This window comes from Rhipicephalus microplus, chromosome X (genome assembly GCF_043290135.1).
Source record: "Rhipicephalus microplus isolate Deutch F79 chromosome X, USDA_Rmic, whole genome shotgun sequence".
NCBI lineage: Eukaryota > Metazoa > Arthropoda > Arachnida > Ixodida > Ixodidae > Rhipicephalus > Rhipicephalus microplus.
In genome coordinates, this window is record NC_134710.1 from 63194124 (window position 1) to 63220029 (window position 25906).

General features: G+C 42.9%; 1 protein-coding gene across 2 annotated transcripts in view; it reads right to left on the bottom strand.

The window, feature by feature from the left end:
- Positions 1-25906, bottom strand: part of LOC119176106 (low-density lipoprotein receptor-related protein 2) — a 151410-nt gene that overhangs the window by 29570 nt on the left and 95934 nt on the right. For both annotated transcript variants that reach the window (XM_037427248.2, XM_037427246.2), the window contains 5 exons: positions 22840-23196; positions 12564-12699; positions 10741-11028; positions 3626-3750; positions 3424-3544 (listed from right to left, as the gene is read on the bottom strand). In XM_037427248.2, the coding sequence (XP_037283145.1) occupies positions 3424-3544; positions 3626-3750; positions 10741-11028; positions 12564-12699; positions 22840-23196 (1027 nt within the window). The remainder of the gene's footprint in view (positions 1-3423; positions 3545-3625; positions 3751-10740; positions 11029-12563; positions 12700-22839; positions 23197-25906) is intronic.

Here is a 25906-nt window from a genome sequence, read left to right on the forward strand (position 1 = left end):
TCACTGAGATTGTACTGTACGTTTAGATAACGCCTCCTCTAAACAATGCCTGGGGAATGGCTCGCGCTCCCAGCGGAGTTGGCCTGCCTTCAGTTTCGAGCAAGCGCCGCGCGGTGGCGCTCGCGACCGAGACTATTATGATGGCGACGGGCGCTACCAGCTAGGCATTTTTCATCTGCGGCCCATAGGGGCGCGTCAGTCGAGAGTTGTTCGAGACCTGCAACTGTACACCGCTATTTCGGAGGCTATGCAAAGTGTTGCGTTGTTGCACCGTCCGCCACAGGTGACGCTAGCGACCGAGAACATTCTAAAATAAAGGAGAAAAAGGGTGTGGCAGCCGTTTTTCTTCTCATGCGGCAGGCATCTTCTAGAGGAAGCGTTGGTTTAGATGACCGCCTTTTAAACTCATTCATAATAAAATGGTGTAGGTTCGAAAAGCCTAGAGCGGATTGAGCTGCTTTTTTGTCAAGGCGGCCGGATCACGCACAAAAGTTTCGATTTCTGGGCGATTTTCATTACAACCGTAAAAACGGAAGAAACGGTCCAGATCCGGGAGACTTGGCAGGTATGCTGTTAAAGGTCAGTTTACATGCATATGCGCTGGAGATATCCAAGACAAGAAGTTCTGCCGCCAGTCACTAGCATCACTAGCAATTGCATCCAGCACTAGATGTAGGTCAAATCCACCATTAATATCATTCTTAGGTAGCGATTGGTTTAGTTCCAAGTTGTGCCCTCAATGCAGCTCCGCTACTGTGGAACCCGAGCACCCAGCAATTCCCGTTGCACTATTGTTAGTCCATCTATGAATCATCTCTTGCAGGAGTCCATAACACAGGCGCCGAAGAAGCACTGAAAAGAGGAGTAATCACTCGCCTGGCAAGGCAGTGGAGCCCTCTCTTGCGCGGCACAGGTGTCAGTCGTGTGCTTCCAAAGCGTTTTAAGCTATATTAACTTAATTATTGTAATTACTTCTTGGTTATTTTATGTTACTAATACTATTTTTAGACCTTATTCGTTTATTTTGTTTCAGTTTTGAGCATCCTTAGCCTTGTTTTACACCTGTATTAACACTCAGTTGTGAGCATAATCACGCCACACGAGATCTATGAATAGATGACAAGCCCCTAAAGCGCTATGCACTTCAAACCTCATGACAAGGTTCCAGTTAAGTAGTAGTAGTTTCCCTGTGCGATAGCTCTGAACTCCCTATTCCGGACCATGAAGTACCAGATATATTAAACAGCGCATTTAGCGCTGTTTTTACACGTGAACCCTTGAATGACCTTCCTACTGTCCCTTCTTGTGATAACCCCCCCATGCCGAGTATTATGTTTGAACCACAAGGCATAGTGAAAGTAATTGACTCGCTGAAAAATTCATCATCTGTTGGTATTGATGGTATCAATGCTAAAGTGCTAAAAAACACCAAACGCATGAGCAGCTTGTTTCTCTCACTCATTTTTCAACAGTCTCTGAACACAGGATCGGTTCCCTGTGACTGGCGCATCGGCAAGGTCATACCAGTATTTTAAAAGGGAAATCGTTTGAGCCCCAATAATTACCGACCGATTTCAATTACCAGTGTCTGCTCTAAAATCATGAAACATGTATTGTATTCGCACATTGCCAAATTCTTGCATTCCGTTAATTTCTTCAATCCTAATCAGCATGGTTTCCGTAAAGATCATTCCTGTGACACTCAGCTTTCCATGTTTCTTCATGACGTACATTCATGCCTAGACCGCAACATTCCAACTGATGCAATCTTTATTGATTTTGAAAAAGCATTTGATAAAGTCCCACACAATCGCCTACTGCTAAAATTGTCTCGCCTTAATCTGGACCCATTTGTGTTGAACTGGACAAGCGCATTTCTAAATGACCGGCAGCAATTTGTCCACGCCAATTCGCATACATCACTCACGCACGTGCTCTCCGGTGTTCCACAAGGAACCGTTCTGGGGCCACTTCTTTTTCTCATATATATAAATGATCTCCCCACAAATCTTACATCGAACATCCGTCTTTTCGCAGACGACTGCGTCATTTATCGCTCTATAAGTAGCACCTGTGACACATCCGCACTACATGAAGACTTATTTCGCGTACAGGTTTGGTGCAATAACTGGCTGATGTCGTTAAATGTCCAAAAGACTGTACACGTTTCTTTCCACCGCCGCCACAATTTTGTGCAGCCTAAGTATACTATTAACAATATTGCTGTTGATTCTGCCGACTCGGTTAAATACTTAGGTGTCCATATATCCCACGACTTAAACTGGTCTTGTCACATTAACCACATAACGAACTCGGCTAACCGTGCTCTTGGCTACCTGCGCCGTAATCTTGGCCTAACCCCTCCCTCATTAAAATTACTTGCATACGAAACTTTCGTGCGGCCCAAATTAGAATATGCAAATGCTATCTTCGATCCTTACCAAACTTATTTGATTAACACCCTGGAATCTGTCCAAAATCGCGCGGCTCGATTTGTTTTGTCTGATTACTCTCATTATTCAAGTGTTTCAGCGTTAAAAGCAGACAACCTTCCTTCACTTCAATCTCGCCGCAAAATAGCTCGACTGTCTTTACCACAAATTTTTCCACTCGCAACTACTCAGAAATCAGTACATCCGACTAGCCCACCGTATTTCCCGTACTAGCCACGCCAACGCAGTCTATCCGGAACGTGCCCATACTAATACATTCCAACAATCATTTTTCATACGCACATCCCGAGACTGGAATGACCTACCTGCTGAAGTTGCTACCATCATGGACCAATCTCGTTTCAAGCACGCCATTGTAGTGCCCCCATAATTAATATACCCATTCTGTTGCTGTCACTACGATATTGTAACCCTCCTTTCTAGTATTGTGCCGCACCCCTTATATAGAAGTGCCGCCATAACTTCTGTACATAGTCTGTTGCCGTTACCATGTTGTTACCCTTCTTTTAAGTGCAATGTCATGCCCACCCCTCATGTAATGTCCCTATGGTACCTTTGAGGAATCAATAAATAAAATAAAAAAGTCCTATATCTACACTTGCACTCTGATAAACACCATTAGTGAAAAACTTCAGATATATAACCATGTGAAGCCTGCATTTTACACACTTGAAGCTGGACTAATTTCACTGGTTGGCCATGCTAGGCAGTGACCATGTTGCAGAGATATCAGGTGCACTGTAATGACAAGTCAATTTTTCTTCAAGCTTGATAATAGTACACAAACAAGATTGCTTTGACACACTAATACAAAAGAATTCAACACATTATTTGTGTGCTTGTAGTATACTGTCCTTACTACTACTTAACTGTCTAATTTTGTATTAATCTAATGCAATAGTATTAATTAACAGCGTTTTATGGTGGCCAATAATAGACTACAACAATTTACACTAAGAAAATGACTTACTGGCAAGTGGGTCCACCAGTTCCATTATCAATAGCTGAACAGGTCCCACCATTGTAGCAGAAGCCACGGCATGACATAAGGTTCAGGTTAGGGCTGTACATATCCTTTGACTGATTTACATCTGAAAAATAAATTTACTATTGTAGTTTTTGGAAGCTTGAATGTTAAGCTCATTGAAGCTGCACACAAAGCAGCCACTCACATGGGAACATGTGCTTGTTGTAAAGTTGCAGATGAGACATATTTGGACCAAGAAACCGACTCCATGTTGACGTCTGAGGATGCCGGTTTTTGACAAACATTACCAAAGAGCCACCCGAGTAGGTGCTGAAAAAAATGAAATTTAGTTAAACATACTGCACACCTATTAAGAGTTGTATTAGTACTTTTAAAACTCTCCTGTGTACACTAAAAAAAGTGCAATCATGTGGCCAGGTCTGCCGCTAGGGGGCTGAGCCACTCGGACGCCTCTCGAATAGGCTCTGCCAGTTTTTCACTTTGGCGGCTGAATAAGGACAACCACGGGATTCAAGATCATCACAGCTGTCGCCAGACGATCACCCGATTCGTCCTATGCCAGGATATACCAGGTGGGCCTACTTTTTTTTGAGCCGTGACACTTCTTTTAAGTTCCCACAACGGCGTCGCCCTAGCTACGCCATCGCAGTGCCATCGACGCGCTGGCAACTAGGCCACAAGCCAGGCCCCCGGCTTGTTCGAAGCCTGCGAAATGGATGTTGTGGAAATTGAGGGGGAGACGCTGTCTCCCGAAGAGTACAACGACACTCAAGGATGGGTTGTGGCCCATGAACGACGCAAGAAGGCAAAAGACAAGAGAAACGCGGAACCAGCCACGAACACGGGAGGTGCGTCCATGGAGGCGTCTCGGAGACTGAAGAATTTTTTGCATCGCCGGCCAGTGCCAAAAGAACCGCAACTACCAGAAGACAATTACAAGGTTGTAATATGCCCAGGAGGAGGTCTGGACTTTACGCGACAGAGTCTAGCGGTCATAAGAGACTGTTCTACGAGCGGCAAAAGTACAGGCTGACATTGCTGGGGAAGATACTCTCTGAACCAACACGCGACAAAATACCATGATCATGAGCACACCTAGTCTGGCCAATGCGAAGGAATACAGCAACATCAAGGAAATTATGATCAATGACAAGAGCTATGCTACAGCCGCTTATGTAACGGCACCAGAAAACACATCCAAAGGGGTTATCCACGGAATACCGAAGTATGATAATAAAGAAGACATAGAAAAAAGCTTGGTCAATCAGAAGAGCCCGACGACTCTACATGCACGACGTATGGAACTTACGGACTCAGTGGTCATTTAAAAGGGTTGTTTGTGTCGTATTTTGTATACTACCGTGGTGCCGAATATAGGTGCTTCCTATACAAGAAGCAATATGAAACATGCACTACTTGTGGTCGAATTGGACATCGGGCGGATGTCTGCCCACAGCCTGACAGCAAGAAATTCCGTGGTTGTGGGGTGCTCAATCCAACTGAAAACCACCAGTGCATCCCTAGGTGCAGCCTTTGCGGGAAAGGTCATCTTACAGGGGACAAAAAATGCAAAGAACGGTTTAGGACCCCGTACCTTTTGAAGAAAAGATGGTGGGAAAAGGAACAACAACAAGGCGATGAGCGAAGAGAAATGAAGATTTTGTCGAACACTAGAGCAACACAGGCATGGAGGGAAGGGTATTCACCAGAAAATCCAACAGAGGAGAATGGCAACGCCACCAAGGACAGAGGGGGACGACGCAGAGATCGTTCCAGCTCCTTCCCGCGACTCGCCGAAGGGGAAAGAGAAGGGACTCAACGCGAACCCAGATCCACATCCAGATCAAGGTCCACTCGTCAACATAGATCCAGGTCACGGGCCAAATCCAAGACAAGGGCAACGACATCACCTCAAGGACAGTCCCACGAGGGTCCTGGCGGCGGTCGGGGCAGTCAACAAATGGTGAGCTGGGTCGGCGAGGTATCGGGGGGGTCTCTCCGGTCTGGGAGTTTGCCTGAGGTTGTGGCAGAAGGGTCCACCCTAGGTCAAGAGCTAAACAATATTAAGAAAATGCTAGAGCAACTCACCCGTGAAAACGCGAAACAGAGGGACGAAATAAAACAACTAAAAGAAGAGAACTCTAAACTCAGGCAAAATCAGCTGCGCGAGTCAACTAGCTCCATAGCATCGTGTAGTCGAATTTTAACTCCAGCGCCTGCACAGGAGTCAGGAGTGCACGCAGCGAAACGAAGAGCAGAGGAAATATCTCCTGTAGAAAATGAAGACCTCTCAAAACCCCTGGAAAAGAAAGTCGAGAATATGCTCGGAGAACTTACTAAGGTAATGCAACAACAATTCGCAGGATTGCAGCTGCAGCTCATAGAAATAAAACAAAGAATAGATAGCATAGAAAATCGACTAACGCTGGTGGAGAACACGCAAACAGATTTGAGGTCTATAGGAGCAGGCCCGGTTAAAACTACTACTAAACCCTACAACCGGCTGACTACGACCGAAGTAATCTAAATCGCAGGGGAAGGGACCGTTCCTAGACATGGCACGACGTAATCAGTATAAAATTTGGCAGTGGAACTGTCGTGGGTATCGCCAGAAATGGGGTAACTCACAACAGTTCCTAAACGGAAAGGAGGCACCAGACGTCATCGCCTTACAGGAAACTGGAGGAATGGCTAAATTGTCGATTTACAAATCCTATGGTACCCCTGATGAAAAAACGTCCGTAACAACCCTCGTGCGAAGAAATCTCACGGTGATAGAACATGATACAGAAATCTGCTATGTCGATCATGTTCTTGTCGAGTTAGTTCCATCGCAGAAGAGTGGTGAAAGTCTATTCATATTAAATGTCTATAGCAGCCCTAGACAAAAAACCAAATTTAGGTCACTTTTTAGAAAAACGATCAGCATTACTAAAAAGCAAGCATTGGTTATAGTAAGGGATTTCAACGCGTTGCATGCGGCATGGGGTTATGACAAAGAAATCATCAAAAGTAGAAATCTCTGGATCGACGCCCAACTGGAGGGCCTTACGTTAATAACCGACCCCCTTTTCCCAACTAGGATTGGAAACAGCGTATCCAAAGACACTTCTCCTGACCTCACATTTACTAAAAATATCATCAAACCTTATTGGCTTAATACACAAGAAAATATGGGCAGTGACCACTATATAATTGAGACCACGTTTAAAGCAGGTCCACGTAAAAGAGGAGGCAAAGAATTAAGGATGGTTGAATGGGATAGCTTTAGAAAGATCAGAGAGAAGGGAGCATGCGATGTCATCGAAGACTTAGATGAATGGCTAGGGAACCTTAAGCAAAATATTCAAATCGCAACTAAGACCATACCAAAAACAGAAGGACTAGAAAGCACAGACAGTTAGCTCCTTCATATGTGGGAGGCAAAAAAGAGCCTAGAAAAACGGTGGAAAACACAACAAACGCCTTAGAAAAAGGATGGCCACCCTCAGTAAAGATATTGAGAAGTACGCGGAGCAACTATGCAGACAACAATGGAAGGAAAAGTGTGATGCGATGGAAAAACAAACAAGTCTCTCTAAAACATGGAACCTGTTAAGATGTCTGATAGACTCGGAAGCGAGCAAGACAGCACAACAACAAAACTTTATTAGACTTGTCCATAAATACAAAGGCACGGAGGAAGAACTGATTGAAGAAATCAGACAGAGATACATTGGGGATACAACGAAAGAGTAATTAAGCTCGTACAAAGGTAAAGAAAATGATTCCTTAGACCGACCCATATTAGAGGCCGAGGTACGATCGGAACTAATGGAACTGAGCACAACATCAGCCCCGGGCCCCGATGGGATCACGAATAAAACGCTCAGAAACTTGGACGACAAATCTATCACAGCCCTCACCGAATATATGAACAAGTGTTGGGAAAAAGGTAAGATACCCAAGCAATGGAAAACGGCAACAATCATAATGATTCCCAAGCCAGGCAAGAAACTAGATCTTGATAATCTTAGGCCTATTTCCCTGACATCCTGCATAGGAAAGTTATTAGAGCATGTAATTTTTAACTCGCCTGTCAAATTATATGGAAGACAATGAGCTCTTTCCCAATACGATGGTAGGCTTCAGAGCGAAACTGTCTACACAGGACATTATGCTTAAGATTAAACACCAAATAATTGATTCGGGTCTCAATACACACAACACAAAGGTAATAGTTGGCCTAGATCTTAAAAAGGCATTCGATAATACATCACATAAAGCTATACTTGCCGATCTTCAAGCGTTACGGGTAGGAAAAAGAGTATACGATTATATAAAAGACTTTTTAACTGACCGGACTGCAAGAATAATACTAGGCAAAGCGGAATCCCAAGAGTTTAGTCTGGGCAGCAGAGGTATGCCGCAAGGCTCAGTCCTATCCCCCTTTCTTTTTAACGTGGCCATGATAGGTCTCCCTACTAGGCTGAAGGAAATTCCAGGGCTCCACCATAGCCTCTATGCAGATGACATTACCTTATGGGTAGCAGAGGGTAGTGACGGATACATAGAGGAAACTTTACAAACAGCAGTGAATGCTGTAGAAGAATATGCCATCCATACAGGATTGCAATGTTCACCGGAAAAATCGGAACTTCTCTTCTATAACCCGACATGTAGGGGTCGGAAAAGCATCCAGGAAAAACCCAACATTAAAGTCTTCGTTGGAAAAACGCAAATACCTACGGTCGAAAACATAAGAATTCTGGGACTCCGAATCAGCTCAAACAGGCACAACGGAGAGGCGATTAGAATACTTGAAACCAGTGCGCAGCAAACTGTGCGCCTACTTAAACGAATTGCAAACCGGCACTATGGTATGAAGGAAAGTAATATGATAAGACTGGTACAGGCTTTTGTCATCAGTAGTATTGTATATGTGATTCCGTACCTCAGACTGCAAGAGGCCGAGAGAGAAAAGATTGACAGAATCATTAGACGAGTTTTCAAACAGGCGATCGGACTTCCAATTACTGCCTCTAATGATAAATTACTTCAATTAGGGCTTCACAACACATCTGAAGAGCTTATAGAAGCTCAAAGAATTGCACAATATGAAAGACTAACGCAGAGTAAAACAGGTAGAGCCATACTAGAGGAACTGGGTATAAACTACGCAAATCAATTTGGCGCCAAAAAGGATATCCCGTATGAAATTAGGAAATGTTTAGTAATCTTACCGATTCCAAAAAACATGCACCCCAAACATCACAAAGCAAGGAGAGCTGAAAGAGCGAAAAATATACATAACAACGTAAAAGATTTACCGGAAACAACATACGTAGACGCAACCAATACAAAGGAAATGACAACATGACTATAGCAGTAGTGGACTACAAAGGAAATCATAAGGTCAGCGGCTCGGTGAGAACGAGCTTTGCAGAAGAGGCGGAGGAAGCAGCTATTGCAATGGCCATAGCATCCACCTCGACTTCACTCATTGTTAGCGACTCGCAGACGGCTGTGAGAAACTTTGCACGAGGGCGAATATCCCAAATAGCTTTAAGAATATTGGTTGGATGCAAAGACCAACGAACAATAGAAATAGTCTAGGCACCCGCTCACTCCTCCTTGCCCGGCAATGAGGCTGCACACCAGATAGCTCGAGGACTTACAGACTGAGCCTCTGGATTGCCCTGGTCGAACGGGGAGGACGATGAGAGATTTGAGCGGATGACCACTTACAGAGATATTACGCAGTATTACAGGCTAAGCAGGAAAATTTATCCTCCCGCACACTCGTCACTGAACAAAGGACAGGCGGTGGCGTGGCGCCTACTCCAGACCCACACGTTTCCTAGTCCGGTAACAATGAACCGCTGCGTGCCGGAACTTCATTCGGACAAGTGTAAATTTTGCCACAACAGGGCGGACTTGAGCCACATTTTATGGGCATGCCCGCAGGCCCCCATGAGAGGCGAATTTCTAGACGGGAGTGGATGGGATGCCGCGCTCCTCAGCTCTGACTCAATTACAAGCCCGCTTAATACGGCAGGCCGAAGACGCCGCCAGGGCCCATGGGATCATGGCCGTCGTCTAGGTTTGGTCCTCCCTTCTCCTCTCGCACCTGAAAGGGGAAGAGGACCTTTCTGCTAATTAAATAAAGTTTGTTCATCATGTGGCCAGCATCACCGAAAGTTTCCAAAATCAAAAATAAGCAATCAAGGCTTGTTGTGGCATGATAGCAAAGAGAACTTGCTTTTCGTAGAAGGCATTAAACTGTTACCACATTGCTCAGACCAAATGATCCCTTATACAATGTCCCATATTTTATACCCAGAACCATCTTCGTTTTTGTTGTCAAAAGGTTGCTGAACCAATTATCTTCATGCCAATCCAGGCTGACTGAAATGAAGATATTGCAATATTTGGAACTCCTGCTTCTGCAATGCTCACGCTTGTAACTTGACACATGGTGACAACAAAAACAGCAAATCAGGCACATTGCACAGGTGGCGTTAAGGGTTAAGCTGCATAAAGTTGCAGTGATCCACAATAGTCTAGCTCACATGAGTAATATGGTGCGCGGTACGATGCACCAGGCTTCCTGCACGCTTTCCCTCTCTGCTACTGCAGAGAAAAGCACATTCAAGTGCAGCCTTTTCTTCAAGCTGCCACCACGAAACATGTACTGCTCTGCTTTGGCAGCCACTCTGTCACTCAATCAGAAAATGCATTCTCAAAAACTTCAGATGATTTAAACATTAGACCAATGCTAACAGTGGAAGTTTGAATTTACTGCTTCGGCATTCCTTTCTGGCAGCAGTGACTGATCACACTTCATTATACTGAGATTAAAAAGATATGGTCTGCTATAGACATGAAAGTTATAAAGAGTTGAGCACTTAATTATACTAAAAACTTCATTATATTTAAGTTGTTACACTGAACTGAATATGAACGCTGCATATCTTTTTATATACACTCACTTACTGAAATGGCAACCGTACTATAATACAAAAGTATCTGTAGTCCATGCAGTCAAGCATTTTCATAGGCCTTTTGTCTGCACCCCATGAAACTACTGTGGCATTCAAAATTTGACAATTTGAGCTTATGTTTGTGCTTCGTTTGTGAACTCAACACACCGCAAATGAGTTCAATATTTTGTATAGATTATTCAAATCTTCATCTGCTCTCTGTGCAATGTGTTTTTTCATCCAACCCGAGACGTAGCTCAGGGCCTCTAAAGCTTGCATGCAAGGCCATGTAGTAGTTGAATTGTTCATAGGATAAGCTATTTTCTGTTTGGCTCACCTATCAATCCAAAAAAGCACAGACTGGAAGACCGCCACAGAAACTGGGGAATAGTGGCGATTGGGGCCCTTGTTGAGGCCTATTCTTGTGCGTCCAGTGCCATCCAGCCGTGCTTGCTCAATGCGAGCTGTGCCCAGATCGCACCAGTACAGTAGATCATGCTTCAAGTCCAATGTCAGATCAGACACTTGAAACAACTGTTCCTGAACGATGATTTGTCGCTCCTTTGTCTCTAAATCAAAGCGTTCAATACGTGGCCATTCACCTGCATTACTCCAGAACAGAAGTCTGTAAATGAGACAGTGAATGAAAGCAACTTTTACTTCCCCAAATCTGAAAGTACTATAAAATGTTGAAGTAATTTATTCTGACCTCTACACAGTGTTCCCATTATCACCTGCTACCTTTAGTGCAAGACTACGCCTGGTGCTGCATATAGCAACTACAGTGCTGCACAGCACCATTGAGTCTGTAGCACAGCTTAATGAAGAAATATCACAGCTGTTTATCTCAGATGCATTTAAACTTAAAAGGCCAAGATTAGTGCACATCAGCCTACAATATAAAAAATTCTTTGCAATGAACTGCAAAATGCTTTTATACTTGATTCCAGTTTTCTCAGTATTATGAATAGTATAAATTTCACTGGCACATTTATGAATAACAAACTTCACTGGCACATTTAGCACAATACCAAGCTATTTTCTCATTAAAAATTTACAAAGCTCTGAAAAATAGCTCGTCCGAGACTATCAGGCTCCTTGGGGCTGGACAAACATTTCTCTAGGGGAACCCAGGTCTACAGTAGATTTTATTTTAAGACAAAAATTTTACTAGCTCTAAACATCACATTCAGAACCGTCTAGCATTAATTTCAACACAAAGTAAAAAATCACCAGTCATCAGGTATGTGCATTTAGCAGAAATCTCAAGACAAGGTTTGATGATATTTATAGTGCGAGAACAAAACGACGACACAGAGACGAGAAGGACACGTGTCCTTGTCTCTGTGTCGTCGTTTTGTTCTCGCGCTATAACTATCGTCATGCCATACCAACTAGCCCAAGCTGCCACACAAGGTTTGAGACAACCTTCATTCAGGTTACAGCAAAATGCATTGATGTTCCACCCATGTTAATGTTTGATTCCCCATCAAGGGTCAAAAATTTTGTAGAACATTGATAACCTTTGTAGACACCTTAAAACTGGTGCTGCTCTTGAAGGACATGCTCAAGAATCTGTCAGTTTCAAATGTACAATGGGTCACAACCTGTAAATTGGGGAGATTCTAGTTAAGTAGTCTGTAACAACTTATCAAGTAATAATACTACAGCTGAATCGGCAACACTGCGTTATCCACCAAAGTCTTTGTTTGTAGACTTCAGTTTTAAAGATAAATAGCGTGGTAAATTATGGAAAGACAGCTTCGCAGCAGTCCATCTTTGCAACATGTATGAAGTGCAAGATTTAAGCCATTTAAGCCACAGTGACATTTTAATCCATGGCATTTACACAGTTTCAATAATACATAATTACTTGATCATTCAGCAAAGCACCAGTGCTTTTGATAACTGGTCATAGTGAGTTTCGGCACTGCAAAATTTCGAAATGGCCATATTCACAATACTGGCAGCATCACAGGGTGGTACTTTTGATGAACCACATACACTATTTGGCAACTTTTATTTTAATAATAGCACAATCTATATTTTATAGCCATTTTAACAGTTGTGAGTGTGAGAAAACATTAAACATTGCAAGTGTGAGAAAACAATAAAATAACTAAAATATTCACACAATCAAGGGACATAAAGTAAACTCACTTTCTAGAAGGGTGTATTACTAAAGCATTGACCCTGTGAAGGTCAGTATCCACCAGTACAGTGACACCAGTTCCATTCAGGAAGAAAGATTCAATCCGGGCACCACGACTAATAAGCACAGCTCTATACAAAAGACCTAAAAAAAAGTGAAGCATTTTACTTTTCACAAAAACTCAGTAGACCTAAATTGAATGCTTCAGCAAGGAGTGCATACAAAAATGCGAGTTTACGACAGGCTCCTTTTAAATGCTGACGTACAGTATAGTCCACTGTTAGATGTAACAAGCGAGCTTATAGTTCGCGAGCTGCGCTACGCTAAATGGCAGCGAGATTTGTAAATGCCGCACATGAGCATAGAATTAAGAGGGCGGCACAAATCCAGTTTCGTATGGTATTTCTCTGCCTGTGCACATCAAAGCATTAAAAAATGCTTTGGTGTTTTTGCGGTGCAATTTATCTTGCTGTAATTCAGCCTACTGCTTTTTTGATATCCAGCAAACACAAAAATTAATGGTTTTTTGTTTATTGCTGCAGTTTTTCCCAAGCTATCACCATTAGACATTTTTCCCATGCTTATTCACAGCAATTGGCCGCTTTTGATAACAGATAGGGCTACTGAACTGATACAGCGAACCTTCCAAGATCGCCTTCGCGACCATGAAATATCAACTTATTAAAGAAGTGAACTTATTAACTCGCCTTCGCGACCGTGAACCTATCAACTTATTAAAGAAGTTCGTATCAGTCAATTTGCACTGCAAAAACAGAAAGCGCGAATGGTCATAGTGAGCTAGTGTACACTGAGTGCATCAGCAAGGAAGAGGCAGATGACTTGGAGAACGCACAATCTTGATGAGCCAATGCGCATGCGTCGTATTTCGAAATCTCGCCAGCAGTTCGGGCTCGGTGGACAGTTGGCCACACACTCGTGTGTTCCCTCTAACAGTGGACCGTATTGTCTGTGATCTCTGCAAGAGACATTCTGCCTCATGAAAAGCCCAGCTAAACAATACATGAGAAACTAATACCAGTGTCACAAGAGCCCTTTCAGTCGTGATCAGGCCTAAATGAGATCAAGACCATCGCAATCCATGTAACATTATACGGCACACAGATGACAATTTCACCGACATCTGCCCTCTGTGGCCGAGCTCGTTAAAAGCTAAGTTAACTAGAAAATCTAGCATAGTTCACTACGAACATTAAAAAAGCCTGTCTTCTATAAAAAAAAAACAAATTTTATATTTAAATTGAAACAATATATGAAACTTAACATATCTTCAAACTTATATGAACCTTATGTAGTTATGAGAGAAGCAGATGATAAGCAGACAACCGCTGTCTTCAGCGCTTAGTTGAACTGTCACATCGTTGGAGCAGTTCAGGCACCTCGAAGGAAATTGATTATTAGTGTTGCCCGCTTTTCCACTATGACACAGCGTATGAAGAGACTTGTACATTAATTGCTGGCAGGAGTGTATGGGAGACTTTATTAGCCTTAAGTGAAACTCGGGCATGTAAAACAAGATTGCTGCTTCGCTGCGACTAGATGGCCACGAGTGGGTGTCGTAAGAAATAAGAGTTAAGGTTAAGAATCTCACAATTATACAGGTAAGTGCAAAGAAAAGTCTATCAAATGACAGATTTATGACAGTACTTTTGCACATGCAGAATTTTTTTTGTGCATTTCTTGCACAAATAAGATTGCTGATCAAGGCCTCTATTCACCATGATAAGCAGAATCGCCATCTGGAGACATTTGGCTGAATTACGCCCAGTGTGGATAGCTCCCTGTGTCATCTGCTAGCCACATTGTGTTTACATGTGCGTGTACATCATGCACATTCTCAAAGGATAGTTTCTTCGGTGATGTTAGTGCGAGTTTAACATCTTGTATGTATGCCTGAAACAACATACAAAAGCATTTGGTTTTGCTTGGCAGTTTATGCCCTGTAATAAAATCAGGGAGTGCAACATTTCAGAGTGCTGTGTATTGTCGTACCCTCCGTTCACCAGAATCATTTCAGTGTGGGTGCCACTTTCTACTTCAAGCACACTGCAAAATGCCCCTGTCATGGTCCCACACATGAGGATTATTAAATTGTGTAAATGCAGCGTTTTAGTGACTCAATTGTAAACAAAAGCGAGGCTTTCGGCCACGCACTTGCACATTATGTGTAAAACTGCAGCAGTACAGTTTATTGTGCAATGAGCTTTACTTGTGTTTATCTGGCCGTGGTGCCACTACAGACAAATATTAATATCGAGTAAAGAGTGACACGTTGGTACTTGAACAGTATTTAAGGGGAGATGCAGGTCGAAAAACGCGAGTTTTTTTTCAAAATTACCGATTTTTTATTTTAGCCCGTTTTGATAAGATTAGTACCTCTACTGTTCTGAAAAAAATAATACAGGTCGAGACTTAACTGGAAATGCTTTAAAATTTCATCTAAAGAGCACAGGGTGCTTGTTAAAAGGTTGAAAGTGTGCAGTCTTCGAGCACCTTGCCGCCGATAATGCGCCGCCGCTAGCCATTGTTGATCGCATGAGTCGAAGAGTAGAGCCTCACTCTTCAAATAACAACAGTTTCTCTTGCTGATGCAGCGCAAGAAATAATAACAAGAATCACTCGTCTGCGCGTTTTTCAAGCGCTGCGACTGGCTTATCACATGGTACCAATCGAGGACCGCCATTGGCTGCTGCGCACCTGTATGAGCTGCGAAACCCGTTTGCGGGGTCCATGTCTTGTCGAGCAGTGCAGCTAAACAATGCTTTTCTCGTGTAATTATCTCCGTTATGAATGAAAAAAGGCATTGCTCGCAAGTGAAAGCAGTTGTGCAGCGAGCTGTGTACAAATAGGCTATGAGCAGCTGGTGCGATTTGCGACAGTTGTTGGCTTGCAAAAATCAATGCATCGAAGTCATTCACACCCGTCAGCCGGAAAGTTCGTGATGCGGCAATGGATGACGTCAGCGCCAATCTAGAGAGGTCGAAAGAGGTCGCAGTGAGAGAACTTGGCAGGGACGACATTGCCGTTATGTACGACAGTATGTGGCACAAACATGGCTGCAAAATGGCATGACACTGGACTTGGTTGGGATTTCGTAGTCCTGTCGAACTTCTTCCTAGCTTGCAGTGGGCACAAGGCTCTGCCAGATGGAGCGGAAGTTTGGCAAGCGTTTCATGGCCCTGTCTGTGAGCGAAATGTCTGTGAGGAGTCGGCTCGAAAACGCCGAGAGGGACAAACTCATGGTGCTGGCCTATTTTAGTCGCAGTGGCCACTACAAGAAGAATTGTTCTTTTTGGTGTGCAAATTTCATCTGATTTAATGATAACTTTCATAAATAAAAATGCAATTTTAACTTTAAAACTTTTTTCTCAAAACACAAATTTTGCCATTTTTTCCAATGTGCCCCTCCTTTTTCGGGCACTTCTAGTGCTCGGATCTGCAGGAAATTTCGCCCAAATTTTTTCCAAAGTATGACAAATGCAATTATATAGTTTAAATTTCAATATTTCATTGTAGAATAAAAAAATTATGTATACCTTTACTAGGATAGATGAAATAGACTTTTTACGTCTATTATTTTTCATACATATTACATATTTTGTATGTGCTTTCTAATTAGTTATTTGCACTCTACACTTTGTTTGAAGCATTATGAACTATGAATGGTAAAAAATTACAGAATTTTAGAGATGAAAAGAGGGGGGGGGGGGCAAAAGGATTAAGGTTTTCACTTTGTCATGTTTCAGAGCTAAAAGTGTGCAACTTGCAAGAAAACTAAATATATATTTGAAATACACATAAAAAGTCCCATATCCAGCTGAAGTTTCATGGCTCTAGGGTGCATATTGAAGAAAAAGTGTCTTCAAGTAGCATCTCCCCTTAAAACAGAGTTGTCATCGAAATTTTAACTTGGGGCAAAATCCTTTAAAAAAATGCTTTAAAGAACCCAGGCTCAAAATTAATTCAGACAGCATGCCTTACATACATGTGTAATTTCATGGAAAATCTCATCTTTTTTTTTTTAATGTTGTATTGAGCACTTCTGAGGCACTGTTATTGACTGATAGAAGGCAGCGATCATTTTTCATTTGAAAAAAAAAAAAAGAAAAAAAACCATGCTCATCTCATAGAATAGCCACACTTTTGTTGTATCACTGCCATGTACGTAATCTATCAATAAAAGCTTTCTGCTGAACTTTAAGAAGCTTTTTATACCTTTATTGTTGCAAGAACATGTGCATACATAGTAAACGTCGATGTAAAAAAAGCGCTGTCAGCAACTAAGATTTCCTAACTATACTTATCAGCCATCCAACATATGGCGAGCAAAATGAGAAAAGCGTACCGAATACATCGGATAGATATGCAAGTTTTCCATGACCTTTCATTGGTTTTTTGTTTGTTTTTTCCTGTATCCAGATGAGCAAAAAAGTAAAGAAGTTCAGTTGTGCTACAGCAGGAACACAAGCTAAACACGTACAAACAGCAGAGCAAAGGAGTGATCTAGCACGAAAGCGCACAAACAGTCACCCACAGGGTGAACATCCCTTTTATAGGCAGAATGCAGTTCCCTCGCTAATAATGATAACATTCTCTGCACATCGATTTGGCAAAGAGGAGCATATTACCACTAAACTGCTGTTAACGCATTTTATTCGCCAATGTCACAAACGAGCGCTCCGAAAAAGCGCGCGCCGCCGAATTATAGCGACAGTAACGATACCAAGCGCAGAGAGGCACCTCAAGGTCAACGATAAAGAAAAAAAAACATCCAAAGGCTCCCCGGGCGTGCCGTCTCTCACCCCTCGGAAGCGTAGTTTCGCCGACCATCCTCCTCACATCGGCGGCCGAGCAAGCCCTGGAAGGTTCTCAAGGGAAAGGGGCGTGGTGATGCAGAGTTACGTCACGAGTCGCGGATGGCCCTCGAAACATCTCGCGCTTTCCCCAGTCCTGACTGTGCATCGCGCCGACGAAATGATGAGAATTTTCTGGAATCTAGCGCGAAAGGTATTTAAGCGAGCAGTGGAGAAGGGAGATCAGGAGAAGAAGGAATTTTGCGCCAGTGTGCATAGGGTGTTCCGCCTCGTCGGCGAAGCCTTTTGTCCTCAGTGACAAAGGAGGAGAAGAAAGTATGCGCCAGAGTGCGTAGGGTGTTCCCGCCGTGTCTTCGGCAAAGGTTTTGTCCTTAGCGACAAAGCAGGTAATGAAGAGGATTTCCACCTGAGGGGTGAAGACTCGTGCTACAAGCAGAAGAGTGGGAGATAACCGCCAGAGAGCGAAGACCCGTCCTGCAATCGCAACACGTTCGGGAAGCCGACGTGTTACCGGCGAAGTTTGGTACTTGGAGAGCGGCCAATTGAAGACACGAGGTTTCCTGGAAGAGAAACTTCGGGGGCAGCGGAACGACAACAGCGCTGGACTTTGAGCGAGTGATTCTCGGAAGAGTATCATTCAAACTTTTGTTCCAAGGACTTTAGACTGAACAAGTTTTCGAACTCTTTAGTCTTTAAGTGTCTTGGTTGTTTGATGCATGCGACTGCATTGTAGTGCGTATTGTTGTTTGTGTTCGTTGTTTCGAGTGTGGCTGATTGTACTGTGTAGTACGTTGTTTGATTGGCGACATATCGTATTCAACTATTGTCAAGTGTGCATATTTTTGTATCGATTTGATCTGCCAGAATTGAGAATATAATTTTGTTTTGTTTATCAACTCTCAACTCTGACTTGTTCTTTGGGCCACAGCCAGCGTCCGCTAGCACGCCAAATAGGACCACTTCTAAATTGTCCACGCTTTCGTGGTGCAGTTCGGGGGGCCGATATTTCGGCCCTTGGAATTAGCCTGGCGATCGCCTCCCTAATTAACGGGACTTGTGACAGCCAACAATCGGCTAAAACCACATGCAGCTAAGCGCCACTGCATGTATTTGTATACGTGCCGTCGACCACCTATCGACACTACCGCGAAAATGGTGCTGCCACCTACAGCCTGATCTCGCCGCGAATAGTATCATAAGCAGATTTTTATCAGTGACGTGTAAATGTTCGGTATTGTTTAGAGTGTTAGAGTACGTGCAGCATGTACACCCATATTAATTTGGCTCAACAGTGATCAGATATAACTAGAAGAGCAGCAATGGTGCGCTTGTCTGTGGCACTCATTTTGCTAGCACAGTAAAAAATTCACGGTGCTTGGTGCAAAAAAGCAAATGGTAGAAAGCGCAACTGCCATGATTGCCAAATGTCGAAGATGCCCCATGTCCGGGGCAGAAATGAAACAGGCATAAAACTTATCGCAAAGCGGGCGCTTGTGAATAAGCTAAATACAATGTAAAAAGGGAAATTGAGTTTTATAAACAATTTGTAAATCCTGTTCAATCTATTCTACAAAGTTTAGGGCATGCTAATGCAACCTGGTACACTTCATTTGGCCAAGTTCGAACGAGATTAGCTTGCGCAAGCTAATCGTGTTCGATCTTGGGTCAAATGAAGTGTACCAGGTGGCATTAGCATGTACCACGTAGCAGCAGCCATAAGAAAACTGTCTGAATCGCCCTGATCATGATTAAAAGTGCCCATGTCACACTGGTATAACAGTTGTCCTGACTCATCACTAGAAGCTCTCGGGCCTTGGCTGCTTCCGTGGCCCAGACCACTTCTCCCACTTAGATGGCAGTGTCAGCACATCAGCCTCTTGTGGATCCAGGGTATATATATTACTTGATAGCATTGTAAAGCGAAACATCTACAACATAAAATCACGTCTCCCCACACGTTGCAATGTTCATAGTAGGCTTGTGTGAATACTCGTGCACTTCGAATAGTCGAATGAATATTACAATATTCAAACTTGTTTTGGTTCAAGTACTAATTATAAGAAATTTCTAAGTATTTGAAATGAACTAACAAAATTGGTGTACATATACAGTAAACTCACGTTAAAACAAACTTCAAGGCACCACAATCATTTGTTAAGAAGAATGGTCTGCGCTTGTCTGTCTTTCTTTCCTTTCTTGTTTCAATCTGTTTTTGTACAGTTACATACATTACGGATCATTTGTTTGTTTTATCAGGAGTTCTGCTTATCAGAAGTGCCCCAAAAAGGAAATGCTAACATGCTAAGTGGGTCCAAATATGTTGCTTGAAAACACTGAACGGAGTATACTTATAATGGGGAGAAAAGGAACAAAAAAAAAGCAATTATTTGGCTAAGCTTGATAAAAACTATGCCTTGAAGTGGAGTATTTACACTAATTTAATGAGCACTTGATTTCAAGACTTCATAATGAATATGCTCATGATAAGTTACTACCACATTTCAGCAATAAAACTGAAGCACAACCTTACTTTGACAATTAAAAAAAATCACCGCCATATCCACCAAGTGGTAAAGGAGCTTGCTCCGATGTGCACGGGGCGTTTTTTTTTTTTTTTTTTTGGCAAGACCATTTCTAAAGGAAGGCTTGTTAACGAGCCAGCGCGCAATTTTTACGTCGAAGGCAGCTTCAACGGGGCGCGTTCCACGGCCGGCACTGCACAGTCTTGGCCACGTCGATCGGCAGGTTAACCACCTGCCCCTCTATGCCATACTGGTTGCTCCCATGAGCCAAATGATTAACGCTCATAAATGGCAAACGTGGAGTTATTAGGCATTCTTCAACAAGGTTGAGAGCACATTGGTACCTGTGCAAAACACTCATCGTAGGAACTTGTTGCTTCGTAGGCACGGCAGCGCGTGACAAAAACGAAGTGGACAAAGTCGCGAGGAGACGAGCGTGCGGGCCATCGAAAATCGACGCCTTGGGTGGCGGCATCCCTTCTAGTGATTTGATTGATAAGTGAGGTTTAACGTCCCAAAACCATCATATGATTATGAGAGACGCCGTAGTGGAGGAGTCCGGAAATTTCGACCACCTGGGGTTCTTTAACGTGCACCCAAATCTGAGCACACAGGCCTACAACATTTCCACCTCCATCGGAAATGCAGCCGCCGCAGCCGGGATTCGATCCCGCGACCTGCGGGTTAGCAACCGAGTACCTTAGCCACTAGACCGCTGCGGCTGGGCCATGCCTTCTAGTGAACATTGTTGGAATCACCGGAGAGGACGCTTGAGTGGCGAATGGAGAGGTGTACACTGGAAACACTGGTGTATATGCCAGCAGCCACTAGACAAGGCACAAGTATACGAAGCTTGCCGAGCAAGCTCCTAAAAAAAAAAAAAAAGGGAGGGAGACGAGCACAATTTTCCCTCAAAGGTTGAATAGTATTCTTCTGGCGGTTCACTGTCCGTGAGCCGGCCTATTTTACTCTCTTCAATATCACTATTGGATACAGCCCCTTTAAAGTATTGTGAAAAATATTTCGCTGCAAAAGACGAATGACAAACAAATGGCAAAGTTGTGGCTGCATTGTTCTGTCCATAAATTCAAAGGCAACACACAAGTGCACAATTCATCAAAGCTCACTGTTAGGAAGCACGTGTCCGCCACAGAAACGTGCAGTAAATTAATTCCTGCTCTGTTATTTCGAAATTCCGCTTAGTTCGAAGTATTTTCGCGGTCCCGTATTTTGCAATGCAAGTTTGGGTGAATAATTTGAAGCGGCGGCTGGCACCAGTCTGGTTAATTCGAAAACTTTGGGTGCCATATGTGCCAGTTCCAGATCCCGATTTCGCCACGAATCCGCGAAACGACGGCTATTAATAGCCACAATGCAATGCAACGGATCGATACTAACGAGTGGCAGCCTCGCTACTTCCAGCACGAAAAAAAAAAGAAAAAAAGAGAAAAGAACGGTCTCGTGATCAACTGAAACGTGCGCCTGCAGAAAACGAGCTGTGCTTCACTGCAACACAGCGGTGACACGCGGGCAGCTTATTGCACGTTTCTCACAACGTCAGCGGGTCATCATTTACCCATTCTTTCTGGGATCGTAAAAAATTGTTACAGGACAGTTTAGCGGAAGTCGCGATGTATGCGAACCTCCGATTGCCGGTTGCTCCAGCAATTTGCGTCTTTGCACTGCTGGCGGAGTTCTTGCCAGCAAAACCTGCTTCGAAAACTAAGTTCTAAAGTTCCAAAGATCATTTTTTCCAGCCAAAATACATCGTGAGCTTCGTCATACTGGTCATTATCAAAGTCATAATTATAACAATGTGCGACTGGTCGCCTCATGACGTGCTGACGCAGCAAGGAGCAGGCGACATGCTGCCCGCATGCTATTACTGTGTTGCAGTGAAGATGTCTTATTTTCTGCAGGCGCATATTTTAATCAATTGCGACCACTTTTTTTTTTTTTTTTAGGTGGCAACAGCGAGGCTCACCGTTCCTCCATGTTCGAGGGAAAGCAAAGTCCAGGCATTGTTGGAAAACATGACCTTTGGAGCCGCAAGCTAGCCGGCACAGCAAACGACGAGCACTGATTACTTTGAATAGTTCCAAGTTCCTTGCATCCCACTTCTTGTATGTTGTTAATTCGAAAACCCGCTTAATTCGGAGCTTTCTCGCAGCCCCAGTGACTTCGAAGTAACGACGTTTTACTGTATTTGCAGTCAATTGAATAACAGCAGCCAGCATTCACTCCCACCAAAACAGCTCAGACTTGGTCTTGGTGCTGATAGTATTTTTTTTCTTAGACTGATCAGCCGATTGCAGCATTGTTAAGAGGCCACAGCTGAGAGTTGTGAACTGTAGATTACCAGTTGATCTGCAGTATATTTGCTCCTACAAGCAGATACACTGCAATCTTGAATTTCTAAGCAGAGCTTTGCCTTTACATGTAAAAGTACATGAAACCAATAACCACAGTATGGAGGGCACTGTCAACCAGCACTTCAGCAACACCATCCATGCAGCACATCATGCCTATGGCACAACAGTGCCACTTCTATCCTGAAGGTTAAAGCCAGTTACCTCGTCCTGCTAAATCCGGCCTGTACTTGGACACTCAGTTATAGCGGTTTATATTTGAAGTGATAAACTATGGTTGAACAAAAAATGTTGTAGACCACTTTATCGCCATGGAGAACCAACCTCTTGTATGGGTTTAAAGTTTTGAAAATGGCACAAATTATTAACCCATCGTGCTGTTCCAACAAGCAAGTTGTAAATGTTGCACTTTGGTGTAATGGGCACCAGCTACACGTCCTCCCCATTTACAGTACATTAAAAGCAGTCATCAAATATCTAACATCACAACATAGACCACAACATAGAGCTACAACACTTGCAAAAACATCCATAAGGCTCTAAAGCTGGAGAAATTCTCACCTGAGAATGCATCAGCAGCTAGTGCAGTGACTCTGGTGTTGTTCAATGTTGCCACAGGAGTAACATTATAACCATCAATGCGGGCCCGATACAATCGTTCACGGCTTGAGAACACTACTGCTTCTTCAGCAGAAAGAACGTGAATTGAATCTAGGGGCATCTCGCTGAATTCTGCTTGCAAGAGAAGCGGTGGCACAGTAGGATCTGATCCAACAGAGTAAACAACAGTCCTATGATTCTGGAGAAACACCAAAAGAGTGTCTGAACCTCCAACAGGCAAGCATCTGTGGCCATTTTCTTCCGGGAGGCATATTCCTTTGCAAGGCACCAACAACTGCTGGCATGGGTGTCTTGAGGCTGAAAAGCAATGTCATTTGCATCTTATGTGCATCTGTTTTCCACACAAAAATTTACTGCACTATACACTCCCTTTTCACAGACCCCAGACGAAACTCATCACTTTTCAAAATCTAAAATACATGAAAAGATGTCTTAATAACGAGAGTTATATGCGTGCATCAAAAAGGCACTAAAGTTTATGTGGAAATATCAAATCAGAACCCAGCCATCACATCCATCAAAACAATCTCGAGAAACAAGTTATTTAAATCTTAAATGTATGATGAAACTGTCCATCAGACAGTCAATAGTTTTCACCCAGTAGGGCAGCCAGAAAAAGTGGTTCTTAATATCAATTAATTTTGTTCCTGCAACAACACTGATATTTTATGCAATTTTTCAGCTAAAACTTGTATGGCCACTGGCCCTTAAAAAAAATAAATAAATAAAATGAATGCACAGCTTTACACTGCAGCGTAACATAAGATATTTGTGATCTCAGCATCAGTGGTATGTTAGAGGTTGACAATATGTTGTTAGGTTTGAGATCTCCCAAAACTGAACATTGCCAAGTGGAAGACTGACATTTGTCCACTACAATTAAGCTAAGCAGTTTCATTATTTTTCAAGCACACTTTAAAAGAAAAAAAATAAAGACGACATGCAGAGCAAGGCACTTTTGCTGTGCTTAGTAATGTTGCAGTTTAAGAGAACGAACTACATCAAGTTAAAAAATTGGGGGACCCTTAAGCTTCGCCTATAAGAGTTAAATGCAATAACGAAATCCAGCCCCTAATGCACCCTTCAGCCGCTAAGTGCATACTTATTAATCTGTTTTGTTACACACACATGCAGACGTACACAAACGCACGCACGTAAGTGCAACGTATCTATAGTAATGGTACAGGTTTTCCATCTATTTAACAGGACTTTTATAACCACTTCATGAAAATATTGTACAGTAATATAGTCACATGGTTCTGCGAGGCACAATGCCTCACAGATGGCAGCACATTATCTAGCGTTTGCTGTTTGCTTGATCAACGCCTCTCGAAAGGCGTGATATGCTTTCCGCTAGATGAACATAGTTGTCCATTTTTAGAGCTGTTTGAAAGTTCATGTGTGTTTTTAGCGGCGATGGCTGCACTATCCCGGCCTTTTTCGACGTAGTTTGATGGCCTTTCAATTGCGCCTACAAACTGCCGAATGGGCTCGTTTTCGTCGTGACACCTGTCCAACAAAATGCGTTAAGGAGACTCCTTCCACTACATGTCATTTATGTAGTGGCTTTGTGGTAGGACACCTGCTTGCCACGCAAACGGCCCGGATTGGATCCTCAATGGAACCAAAAATTTTATTTATTTTATTTGCTTCTTCCTCGATTTTTCGCTCGCGGACGAATTTTCACTCAACCAACGGTGCCGACGGCGGAATTTCTGCAACACGAGCTCTCTAACGCTATAGCGTTAAAATTAAAACACGCTAAGCAGGTAACATTTCCAATGTTTTTTTTAATATAAAATACAAAACAACACCAACCCGAGAAGAAGTATTCCAAAGTGGCGTAACTGTCCACTGTGTTATGTGCAAAGCAAAACAATTATATTTCCTGCCCAAAATGGAGTAAACTTTTACATGACCAGGCTATACTATTACACTGTACAGCACAGGCACTGGAAATTCTGACTTATACAAATTCTTTTTTACAAACATTTAGCGAGAAATGCAGTCATACTACCAAGCTGCCTATTGCTTACTCAGAAAACCTACTCTTCATGTAAGATAACTCATCTGATCTTCACCCATCCTGTAGTCTATGTTACTTAGCAATATATTACTGATGTAAACAGCTAGTCCTGCTCACAATATTTTAATTACCTTTAAGAATTTTTCGTTTTCCTTCATATATTTGCTGCTTTTTTAAGTGCCGACAAAGAAGTGTTTGCTCTACTACTTTGCTATCCTATTGGCTTCCTTTCAAAAGCAAAGCTGTGCATGAATGGGTTCTGGCGGATCGCGTCTCTAGACAAAATGATGCATAGAACAACATTCAGTGCCCCTTGCAACCTCACTCTACCACTAATGGCTCTTTCACAAGTGTCGTGAAACTTGATGGCGGCACTTCTCACCAGTTGTGCTTTGTCTCGCGATGTAGATATTGTGCTAGCTCTTATCAGCAGTTGCCATTTGGACTCGCTATGTGATTAATGTGTGTCGTTTTTGTAGAGAAGAAGAAAAGAAATGGAAGGAGTGCCAAACACAGATGCACCAAAGGGGGAAAAAATGACGTGAAGCCCATGCTGTAAAACATTCAGCCACAGCTGCTGGTTTCCATTTGTAACGTAGTGAAAGGGCTCTGAATTTTTACCGCAACTTACAAAGACAAAAACAATTGGTTTTATAGAATTCGTACCTTGCATAGATAAATACAAAATAAAATTGATGCTTGGAAGTGGTCCTTTGCTCATAGCGAGGAACGAGTTGAACTCCGTGAAAATGCAACCTATCACTGGCAAAAAAACACCAAAAGAAAAACTACCAATTCTAATGATTTGAGTGAAGTTTTTTTCAGTTCAGTCCAGTGGCCAACAACATAACCACTTTTTTCAGGTTAAACAGTAACAGTTTTCTTTGAACAATTACAGTAGCCTAACCGATTTTAACAGAGCTGAGTTATCTGTATTATATAAATGCATGAACAAAAAGATAATTGCACTGCACACTCGAG